The sequence below is a fragment of the Malaya genurostris genome, chromosome 3, assembly GCF_030247185.1.
Source record: "Malaya genurostris strain Urasoe2022 chromosome 3, Malgen_1.1, whole genome shotgun sequence".
NCBI lineage: Eukaryota > Metazoa > Arthropoda > Insecta > Diptera > Culicidae > Malaya > Malaya genurostris.
In genome coordinates, this window is record NC_080572.1 from 217,804,564 (window position 1) to 217,816,862 (window position 12,299).

Here is a 12,299-nt window from a genome sequence, read left to right on the forward strand (position 1 = left end):
CCTAATTGTAACTCGAACTGCTAATGGAAGGTAAAATGAAAGAACTAATTCGGAATTTAATTGAATTCCATTAATTTCACATACATCGTTTCACTTACGTATCATAGACGTAAAAATTCAGATACGTATTTCGAATGTTAATTATATTTTTCTTCAGTGATGCTATTTAGAAGTCCGTTAATCATTATAAGTTACTATCTTATGATTTATTTAAACTAAAAGGTTTGTTAATTTAAAGCACATCAAATATTAACTTTATCAAAGTTAAAGCTCATCAAATATTAACATTATATTTTTCGTTCAGTTCAAACTGATTTTTCATAATTTCTGTGGAATTGTTTGTCAAGAAATTGACTGGATCACACTGGTAAAATATTTGTTACGTTTATTAAAATACTAATCCTCTGGGTGAAATTAATTGTTTTGTTTTGTAGTTTCAAGCAACAATATTTTCAATATTAAAACCAGATTTTCTTTTGTCACTACTAAATTTGATTATTTTAAAGTGTTTTTTCTCTGCGTGCTCTTTGAAATGTTTAAATTGAAATGACAAAACAAGTACAAATAGTGGTTCACCGTCCTCAGCCTGTGGTAGCATGAATCTGCGGTAGTGCATCATTCCCTGATTGCAGAAAGTGCAATAATTGCGAGTGAAACGGACCAATACAAACCAATTTCACTAACAGCGCACGGTCATTGTGTTTCTTTTTTTTTTCTTCTTCTTCTTTCTCGGACCGACTTGGGCTAGTCGTTTCTGGGGTCTCTATTTTCAGTCACCTATCTGGGCCACAACAGGGAAGACAATCGAGTAGCATCCGAAGCGCTCGGTTTGTCCCTTTTACTTGCAAATTTCCCATCGTTTCGTTTTGCGCTTCAGCTGCAGAAGGAAAACCCGAAAGAAAAATCCTACATTGACGGGACATCGGATATCGTCTATCTTTTGCACACACAATGACACAACCACTGGTTGCGCGAATTTTCCGATAAGCGAGCTACGGTCGGTCGGTCAGTCAGTCAGTCAGTCCATCAGTCGTCAGTCGGCTACTTTCAGTTTCCCCGAGTCGAACAAGCGGAAAAAGAGAGAATCTTTCGCGTGTGTTGAGTTTCGACAGACTGGCGGCACACAAAGTCAGTGCGTTACGTGCGTGCGTGCGTGATAGATGGCATGCCGGTGAACGACGGTGCCTAAGCATCGACACAAAACAAGGGGTTCCTATTTTTAGGGATTCTTGGTTCCGCCAATAATCACTTCCATTTTGGTTCCAAGCGGCAACTGTTTTCCGTTGATAGTTAACCGGTGTTTGTTGATAACGGTGCTCGGTTAAGTGGAAAATCATCAGAGATTTATCGATTAGGCATTCGGATAACGGATTCAAGCAGGATTACGCATGCAACGAATAGTGATATGACACCTAAGAAAAAGTAGTGCAATATTTTGAAATAGTTATTGAATCTCTCCCAGCTCAGTTCGCAAATAAGTTCATTCCTCGGTTCGCATTCTCATCATCAGTTGCTCAGTTATCGGTCGCAGATTGTGAAGAATATTGTTTCACTTTTCGTTTTGTAGCCCACGAGCCGTGAATGTCGGGTCCCATCGGACGAAACTGCGAGTAACAACAGGCAGTAACTAAGCCGGACAGTTAAAATGTGACTCTCTTGATTTCTCAATGTTTAACCACAGTGATATCACATGAAATTGAGTTTTTAAAAATAATCACCACCGAAAGGAAGGAAGGCGCAAAAAGTGTAAATAGGTTGTAACAAAGTGTGCATCGCAAATTGCATCCGACCAAATCATTCTAGTGGGAAAATTCTTCAGTCTGTCAGGTGAAAGAACTGCGGAAGATTGGCCAGTAGATGAGAGAATTGAATCGACCGACAATCCAACGTTTATGGCATCCGTATCAGTCAACTAGCTGTCAATCAGCAACTTCCTGAAGAGTTGGGTGTGCTCATATTTAATCTGTGTGATAGTAAATAAGGAAAACCACAACAGTTGCCAACGTTTTTAGTAGCTCCATCAACAACAGCCATTCAAAATGTCCACCTCATCGGTTGGCCACGAGGAGGAGCGGAAACCGCTGATGGAGGAATTCTACCGTCAACGGCGGATACTGCTCGGGTGTAGCATCCTCATCGGTGTCGCTATGATAGTGTGGATCATTGCCGTCTCGACCGATCATTGGTTCGTCGTAACAGGTGGTCAAGGTTGGTGCACCATTTTATTCAGTTTTTCTCTTGTGTGTGGCTTAACCATATGCACCTTGTAACGGCGGTATGAGCTCGCAGACAAGCAAATGTTTTAATTGTTTGGCGAAAACAATTTAGTATTTATATTTTGCGTTGAATCGTATCAATGACAGTGCTACTCATAATCAAAGTTTCTTGAGGAGTTTCAAAATGTTTCGCAAACAATTTATCTTAAGTACTCAAATTTGTGAGAATGCATACGCAGAGAAGACCGGGGCGGAAATTGGTCACTTGCAATAATTCAAACACTAAATGTAACATTTCATCGGCTAAGCCCTCTATACGTGGGCCCGAGCCTTAACTACAATTGTTATATGATCATTTGGCATTCCGTCCACTGAGTTGAGCCTCAATAGTCGATGAGTGCGAAAGTATCATTTTTTCGTCATAAATAAAATTATCTAGTTCCATAATGTTTGGGTTATGGAACAAATGAAGACTGTCCCAGAAAGTATGGACGCACTTTGATTTCGCAGTAAATAATTCACAAGTGTTAGATATTCAAATTTCATTCGATATACTGATAATATTAGACTACAACCACAGAATATTATTCTCAACATTTGCTACTTAGCCATTGTAGACTAGCTGGCGCACCTTTTTGTGAACGTTCCCCATTAAATTCCGTACAGACTTCTTGGCGACAAGTTTTGACACTCTTTTCCAATCTTTTTCGAACTGTTGAATGGTTTCGGCTGCCGAGACATGTTTCCTACGATGTGCCTTCGTTAATGCCCAAAATTCCTCAATTGGTCGAAGTTGTGGGCAATTTGGTGGATTCATGTCTTTTGGGACGAAAGTGACATTTTTGGTAGTATACCATACTACTGTTGATTTCGAGTAGTGGCAAGAAGCAAGATCTGGCCAGAAGACAACAGGATTCTCGTGGCTTCGAATCATGGGTAGAAGTCGTTTTTGTAAACATTCCTTGATGTATATTTCGCTGTTCATTGAAGCAGTGGTGATGAAGGGTTTCGAAATCTTACCGCAGCTACAAATTGTTTGCCAGACCATAGCTTTCTTACCAAATTTTTCGACTTCAATCGATGTCTCGGACTGGTTTAACACTTGCCCTTCTCGCACCGTATAATATTATGATCCCGGCAAGGATTTGTAATCGAGTTTCACGTAGGTTTCGTCGTCCATGATTATACAGTTTAATTTCCAGCAAGAATCGTATTGTACAGCTTTCGAACCCAAGGCCTGATCGATGCTTCTTGTTTCGGACTACGGTTTGGTTGTTTCTGCTTCTTATAGGTTTGAAGATTCAAACGTTCTTTAGCACGAAGAAGATTTGACTGTGCACGAAGAAGATTCGAAGTGCCCACTTTTTTGGCAACATCCCGAACTGAAACCTCTTTCTTTTGCTCGAACGCCTTCAGTAAACGTTTATCCAGCTGAGGGTTAGCAGGAGCGTTTCGGTTTATCCTGAAAGGTGTTATCGTCACCGAATTTCTTGATTGCATTTCGCACGGCTTTTTCACTTACTCCTTCCATTTTTGCTGTCTTTCTCAGTGACAGTCCGCGTTATGTGCACCATTTGTACACAATTTTTCGACGTTGTTCTGCTGAAAGTCCACGCATTTCGAAACAAACTAATGAAAACAAGTGGTTAGAGAAGAGTATAAACAACAGGACGCAGCCATAAAAAATGACAGATTCTGAACCATTGCGAAATGGCAGAGGTTGTTGGTTGCGTCCATACTTTCTGGGACAGTCTTTAATATTTGGTGAGTGCCTTCAGCTAATCAAGATGCGCTGAATTGAGTGGTACTAATGGTTTTCATGATAAAATAATTGTTGTTTGTATTATGATTACGCAAAATCGAAACTAAGCAGTGGGGTGATAATGGTCCCATTTTTGGGCACTAGCAGTGTTGGGAAAAAATCAAAATTTCGTAAATCGCAACTGATAAGAGAACTCACATATTATTTGATCAGAGAACTCACATATTTTTTTTAAAGATATTTTTTATTCAGGCCTATTTGCGTACAAGCTTTACGTGGCCGATAGAGCCGATTTTTAAAATAATTTTTTTTTTTGAGTTGGATCTTGTTGTCACCCTTTTTCTAGGGGGAGAGGAGCTTCCATTTTCCTCCTGCGAGGATTGAGGGGCACTTTGTTCGTGGCTCGTCTCGTCATCCATTGCCGCATCGATGGTATTGTTGTCGATTTTCGTCTTCTTTTCGTTGCTAGTTGCTGTAGAAGTACCTGGTTGTACATTGGTTGCAATTGCTGGTTGGTTGGAGGGTAAGTTGTTAACTGCAGCCGGTGTACTTTGTTCTATAGAGGATACTGATGGTTTCGTTGAAGGGGATGCTTCATTGTTGTTGGCGGCTGTCACAGGTGTACTGGGGTTGCTTGGGATTTGTGTGGAGGAAGCACCGTTGTCCTTTGGTGTAGTTGTCTCCTTGTCCAGTTTATCACATGGCTTACCGTAGTGAACAGCTTTTTTCAATATTGACATGTGGCCATCTGATTGTCATAGGTAACAAGTGATTTGCACGAAATTCTTGCATCTTGACCGAAAATCACATAAGAAGGTAAAGGCCTCTTCAAGTGTATGCGTAATAAACGTACGCCATTTAGAATACCGGGGAAAAATTCTTCCACTTTTCTTTTTCGATAGAGAGAATCTCTCCGTATTGGGACATAGTTTTGCGAATATAAGAATCGGTGACGCTTGAGTGAAGATCATTCACACGCACTTCTATAGCACTATCATCCATATATACTGGAATGTTGTACTTAATGTTCTCGTGCTCCACATAATGCACATTGTTATCGTCTTTTGCGAATTGAATTGCATCTAACTTTTTGAAAAACTGGATGTAAACAACATTATTCGTCTTATTGCATTGAAGTAAATGCACACGTTTAATGTCAAGATGCATTTGCTCCTTAAGCAAACCTTCAAGTTCTCGTATAGAAGGTCGAATTTTGCACTGCCTGAAGACAACAAAAAGTGTATTCTTTCGTAGCGGCGGTAGCTTTTGTTCGTTTGGTTCACTCATTTCGAGATCGTTCTATTGTTCACTACACAATACTGTACTTGATTTCTTCCGTCCAGAACGTAAGCGGTTTTGTTTTATCGACTGACTTGGATGAGATGTAAAACCGAACTGGTGAACTCACATATGTTTATTCATATTAACCACACTTCGTGCATCGAAAGTATTGCAGTAATCATTTCTCAGTTACGGCTCAGTTGCGAATTTATTCAGTAGATATTTTTTGTTGATGAAAATATAATAATTAAATCTTGCACGCATCACTTCCATGTAGAACTGAAGCGTAGTGAAAATTTAGCATCGAAGTATCATCGGAGACTCTTCTCACTTTGTCATGAAGTTTTGCTGACACAAAAAATCACTTGTAAACTTCGAGATTCAGAGTTCTGTGGATGCTTGTTTCATGAATGAAAATATTGGAAGTGTTTTTTTCAGGCACTGAGTTTGTGAATGTGCATTCTCTGATTGTGAAATGTGCTTTTTCTGATCAATTTTTCCAAACTCTAAAATTTTAGTTGCTTTTCTAAAAAACCACAAACGGATTATGGAACGTTTCAATGAGGTGTAGCTGCTACATCATAAATCTTGCATTAAAATTCTAAACTCCACGAAAGCCTACTGAAAACCACTATAAGAGCATATTACTGGCAAGTGGACCATTCTGCTTGAGGTTTATAAATCAAAGGGAATAAATCAGCTGACTATTGTTTGGAATTCGATCTCAGCATTGTTCCAAAATGGGTACCGCGTACGCTTCGCGCTTCGAAGCAGTTTTTTGTGCTCGCACCCGAAATGACCCAAGCTGCCGCGGCGAAATACATGCAAAAGTCGAAACAGTTTGTGAGTAAGTTGGTGATCGTGTTAAAGAGGTGAAAAATGTCGACGACTTTCCAAATCTGTTGGTGTATTGTCAGAAAAAGACTACTTTGCGCGAACGTGCTTCAAAATTGACCAAAAAAAGGTTCAAAAATTTGAAATTTCGAAGTACTAGTAAGTCTTAAATGGGCCATGGTGTCGTAACCTTGGATTGGCCCTCTCAGTCGCCCGATGCCTCGCTCAAAGTATGCCTAATGGGGTCAAGACATTATTAACGCTGAAGGGGATTGGACTTGCTATTAAACCGAAACCTTCATTTACGAACTAAACGAGGGCTCGTAAAAAGAGGTAGCTCGTAAAACAAGTTTACGTCATTTGGAATTTACTTCGTAAAAAAAGTTTTGTATAATAAATGTGGAAACCGCCCATTATATGGCTATTTTCGGAACGGATATGAAGAGTGAGTGCAAGAAAATGAAGTTTGGGCTCGTTTCAAAATCCAGGATGGCGGCTTCCGGTTTATAGATATTGCTTAAAACTCCTAACAATATGGGTATTTTCGGAACGGAATTGATGAGTAGATGCCGGAAAACGATGTTTGAGGTGGTTCTTAAATCCAAGATGGCGACTTCCGGTTTCTTGATATTACTTGAAATCAATTACAATATGGGTATTTTCTAAAAGAATTGATTGGAAGGAAAACAATGTTTAGAGTTGTTCCAAAATCCAAGATGGCGACTTCCGTATCATCTATATTCCTTGAAATCTCTCACAGTATGGGTATTTTCAGGAAGGATTTGATGTGGTGCCATAAAAACGATGTTTGTGGTCGTTTCTAATCCAAAATGACCACTTCCGGTATATTTATATTTCTCGAAAATACTCACAATATGGATATTTTCAGAACAGATTTGGTGTATAGGTGCCGAAAAAAAGTTATTTGTGGTTGTTTCGAAATCCAATTCTTTCCGAAAATACCCATATTATAAGTCTTTTCAAGGAATATCAAGAAACCGGAAGTTGCCATCTTGAATTTCAAAACCACTTCGAACATCATTTTCCGGAATCTACTCTTTAAACCCGTTCCAAAAATACCCATATTGTAGTAGTTTCCATGGAATATATATGAGCCGGAAATCGCTTTCGATGTATGCCAAAATCTCTTTTTACGAAGTAGGTTCGTAAAAAAAGTTTACGTCATTTGGGATTTGGTTCGTAAAAAACCTGTTTTAATCCACCTAGTGGTGTAATGATGCCTTTCTCATATTACTTATTACATCATAAATATAACCGTGAAATTCGCAAAAACAACTGTTTATTGAATAGGAATAGGATAATTTGTTCGGATCTAATCTCACAAACTCTATAAATCCTGTTTAACCTGTAGTTCCGGAACCGAAAGTAGTATCCACAACAAATTGAGGAATTCCGTATGAAACTGTAAGGCTTTTCTTTTGAACCTATAAGTTTGTGAAAATCTATTCGGCCATCTCCAAGAAAAGTGAGTGAGATCCTTTTAGCAGTTTCCAATCACTATTTCCAATTCTCCCGAAACCGGATTCAGATGAACGGAATAGCCAAAGTTGGTTCGTTTGCTACCAACAAATATGACCTACAAATTGGAACAGTTTTGAACGTAGTTAAACTTATACTGACTATCTCATGCTCTATTTCGTTTAAACCAATTAAACTAAATCTAACGAAACGAACCTGCGTTTCTGTTACTTTTGCATATGTAAGTCAAGCTAAACAGCATGAATCAGCTGCATAGAACATGTAGTAGGATTGTTATTATTATTATTGACATCACTACACAACGTGTACGAAATAGAACAAAGCACGCCTTGTTCGTTTTGTGTTTTCTTCTTCTTTCGGTGTTGTACAAATTGTCACTCTATATGGCGATTTGAAAACTTTGACACTCATCGTCCTGTAACTGCGGAACCGGAAGTCGGATCCGGATGAAATTTCACAGTAGGTTTAAAGACAATATGAACTTTAATTCAAATCAAGATTTGTTAAAATCGGTTCAAGCATCGCAGAGAAATCGAAATGAATTAAGTTTTAAGAGTTTTTCTTCTCCACTTTCGGTGCTCTCGGAACAGGAAAAGAGGGGACCAGTAGTGCCGAATTAAATTTTTATGCCCACAAACTAACAAGCTCTGCAAACTAGAAGAGTTTATCAGACAGTTTTATAGGATTTGTACCTGTTTTTAACCATCGTTCGTGGAAAAATACTAATAAAATTGGTAATTTTCCACTTATCACGCTTTAGTTCCGGAACTGGAAGTAGGATCCAGATAAAATGTTGCACAAATTTTTAGGGTATTATAAGACCGTTCATTTGAATCTAAGTTTGCGAAAATCGGTTGAGTTGTTCCAGGGATAATTGAGTGTAAACTTTTTCTCAAATTTTCACATATTACCATATAACTTCGAAACCGGAAGTCACATTCAAACGAAATTCAATAGCAAGCTATGGGACCATAATACCTTTTATTTGAGTCTTAGTTTGTGAAAATCGGTTCAGCCATCTCTGAAAAAAGTGAGTGCATATTTTTTTTACTTTTTTGGTACATATCATCCTATATCTCCGGAACCGGAAGTCGGATCGGAATGAAATTCAATAGCAGGATATGGGACTATGAGACCTTTCATTTGAATCTTTGTTTGTGAAAATCGCTTCACCCTTTCTATATGAGAAAGGCAAAAAGATTACGTTATTTGGGATTTGGTTCGTAAAAAGAGTTACGTAAAAAGAGGTAACGTATACAAAGTGTTCGTAAACGGAGGTTTGGGTGTAATGTATTTGCATGTAAGTTTTTTATCTAATAAAACAATATTCAAAAGTAGTCGTTTCATTTTCTCACAACAGTGACCACGCTCTTATGTAACAGACTGTATTTTGAGACGTTTCTCTTAAATAAGTATGAGTGTCATGTCGGTTTTGAATATAATCAGTGAGAGTATCTTAGATCTTAATTACAAGTTTGAGGATTTTTGTCTACATTTCATTGATACAATCAGAAATTTATCAAGTACGAAACAATTGTAAGATATCAAAAAGGCAAAAAAATCATTTATACACAATTTTGGGCTATGTTTGATTGTTTCCTGTGTCAAAAAGTGACTGACCATACTTTGAGCGAGATTTTGCGCGTATTCTTTTCTCTTTAAAACGATTCACCCACTTACTCAGAAACTTAATTCTGAATCAAATCCGAGTAGGCGAAAAATGTTCATTCATAATTCCATGTGAATGCAGTATGAATTCCGACTCCGGTGCGAAAACCGATTCCGATTGAATTTTGCGCCCAACCTATTGATTCGGAAATTTGTCTGGATTGAGTAGGAAAAAGCGTTCTGAATTTCCAGTTCGTTTTCTTGTTCGTTTTCTCCGATTTAGCTCGTTTTCGTGCTAGTTCTTCCTTAAATATAAATAATAAATAGCATATAAATATAAATCTTCGAACTTTTCGGCTTTATAGAACTAGTAAATGACCAATTCTTTCTAGATTTCCTGCCAAAACAATGAAAAGGCATGTCTGGGTAAGCATTATTCATTCCTCTTGCTTGAGTGCAATACAACGGTGTTTTTTTTTACAAGGTGAAATGCATTTACGCACGGAGTGTGGGACTCTCCACAGGACTATTCAACTGTTGATTGGAACTACCCACTAAAACACCTTGGATCTCCAACCCTACCTCCCCGGCACCACCGTTAGGTATTACTTCGGGGTGGAAGGCTATTGGTGCTCACAGCACCCTCCCCAGATTTATGCAGAATGGGGATCAGCATCCTGCTCTCGAGGGATCGACCAGTTGGATGACGAGGTCGGTCCAGTGATGCCGGCTGGAGGGTAACTTCCGGTTCACTGGCGCCTCGACGACCCAAAACTGATGCTACGTCGCGGAACTACTCGACTAGTCTCCGCCAAAAGATCTAGCCTACACCGACGGAGGGTTCCCCGACGAGGGAAGTCCTCCCGAACCGACGCTTACCACTCCTGCCAGTAACCTACGTTTACTGGAGCGCACAGACGAGCTGTTGGCCATAAATCGTGAGAGCGCCGCGATCGCTTTTGATGCACGCTTGCAGGCGTATTCAACGTGCTTGCTGAAGCTGAGTTTGTCGTCAAGCATCACACCCAATTGCTTCAGTAGTCTCTTGGAGGGGATCACGCAATCTCCGGCATGTACCAACGCCTCCTATTCCGATTTGCGGTTGTTTACAACCATCACCTCTGTTTTGTGGTGCGCGAGTTGCAGTTTCCTGCTACGCAGCCAGTCCTCTACCAAGCAGATTGAGTGTGATGCTCTCAGTTCGACCTCTTCGATGGATTTGCCGTAGACTGTCAGTGTGACGTCGTCCGCGAACCCGACTATCTTGACACCCGGAGGGAGCCTCAACCTCAGTATTCCATCGTACATTATATTCCACACACGGAAAGACCGAAATTAGCATTTTGGCGAAAAAATTAGTTGATTTTCTGATTTTAGTTAGTTATTTTTTGAGACAACTAAAAAAATCTTACTTTTGCTAATTTAGATTTTTTAATTCTAATTCTCTTAATAATAATAAAATATTTGTTGAAATGGCTATTTTTTTTAGTTGAATTCACCAATTAAAAGTGCTGTCATTTCTTAGCTAAGGCACGCTTCATATCCATTCAACTAATTTTTTAGTTGAATTAGAGAAAAAAAAACGTTGTTTTCAACCAACACAAATGGTTGAATTGGTTTCTGCAATTAGCAGCTATATGGCGCTCGTTAACACCGTAATGACTACTAGCCACTAGATGGCACACTACTACCGAAAAAAATTTCAGTCGCGGTTATCTTTTCTATATTTGCAGGTATAAATACGATGTTGTATTGGAGAAAAAGACATAAGCGAAACATAAACTTCTTTTTGAAAAATTTTACTTCTAAATCGCTGTTTTCTTCATTCGACTTCGCGAAATTGACTCTCTCACTGAAAACTTTGAGCACTCGGAAAACAAAATCCGAATACAAGTAGTACACCGGACGGCGTAACCCGGAATGAGAAGATACAAAAAAAACATCATTTGACGTGTACAATTAGAGTGCAACATTCGAAACTCACTTCACTGTTTCGCGTAAAAACATTATTACCCACAATCGCTTTAACTGCGCACAAATTCTGAATAAATACACTTTCCACTAACAGTTTACGTCATTTTTACATATCGGTTTAGAAAATTATATAGGGATATATCGTAACACATGCGAAAAACATCTAAACAATTTGCGAGCAGTTTCAACAAGACTGTCCCTTTTAGCTTTTTAATGGATTGTTTTGCTTTGACACTGCTGTCCTTCAGTAATGACGGTGATAGATAAATAGAATCAAAGTTTCTGATTTTAATAACGAAATTAGTTGTCAATGAGAATTTGGATTGAAATATTGCTGGTTTGTGTCCAGAATATTCGCCAACTAAACACATTCTCTAAAAATAAGAGCTTTTTTCAGCACAGTAAATTCTAAATTTTAACTAATTTTATAGTTATTTTGGAAATTTTGTTGTTAAAATCAACTAATTCAAAAACAGTAATACGAATTAGGCGCAGAGCTAATTTCGGTCGTTCCGTGCAGGATCGGGCCCAGGATAGATCCCTATGGTACTCCAGCCGTGATTGGAGTGTTACGTGTGCCTTCGTCGGTCTCGTAGAGCAATACTCGGTTCTGGAAGTAGCTTTCCAGAATCTTGTACAGCCCTTCCGGTACTCCCAGTCGAAGTAAGGAATCAGCATTGTCTACCCAACAAAAACTATTGAACGCGTTCTTAACGTCTAGCGTTACTACCGCACAGTAGCGGATTCCTCGTCGTTTGCGCTGGACAGCTACCTCCGCCGTGGTTACCACCGATGTTATGGCGTCCGCCGTCGACCTGTCTCGGCGAAACCCGTACTGCTGGCAGGACAGTCCTCCTGCCTCCTCTATGAAGGGGGATAGCCTGTTGAGGATGATTGTCTCAAGGAGCTTTCCCACAGTGTCTATCAGACAGCTTGGTCTATACGCCGATGGGTCCCCTGGGGGTTTCCCAGGTTTCTGTAATAGTACCAACCTCTGCCTTTTCCAAATGTCTGGGAACATAAGCTCATCAAGACATCTCTGCATGACCTCCCTGAACATGTCCGGTTTTGTCAATATAGTCGCCTTTAGAGCCACGTTCGGGATACCGTCTGGCCCCGGGGCT

At 39.4% G+C, this 12,299-nt stretch overlaps 1 protein-coding gene across 4 annotated transcripts in view; it reads left to right on the forward strand.

Moving 5' to 3' along the window:
* The first annotated feature begins 789 nt into the window (after window positions 1-789).
* LOC131435536 (uncharacterized) overlaps window positions 790-12,299 on the forward strand; it is a 37,820-nt gene continuing 26,310 nt past the window's right edge. For all 4 annotated transcript variants that reach the window (XM_058603537.1, XM_058603540.1, XM_058603539.1 and 1 more), the window contains exon 1: window positions 790-2,208. In XM_058603537.1, coding sequence (XP_058459520.1) covers window positions 2,040-2,208 — 169 coding nt within the window. In that variant the 5' untranslated portion in view covers window positions 790-2,039. The remainder of the gene's footprint in view (window positions 2,209-12,299) is intronic.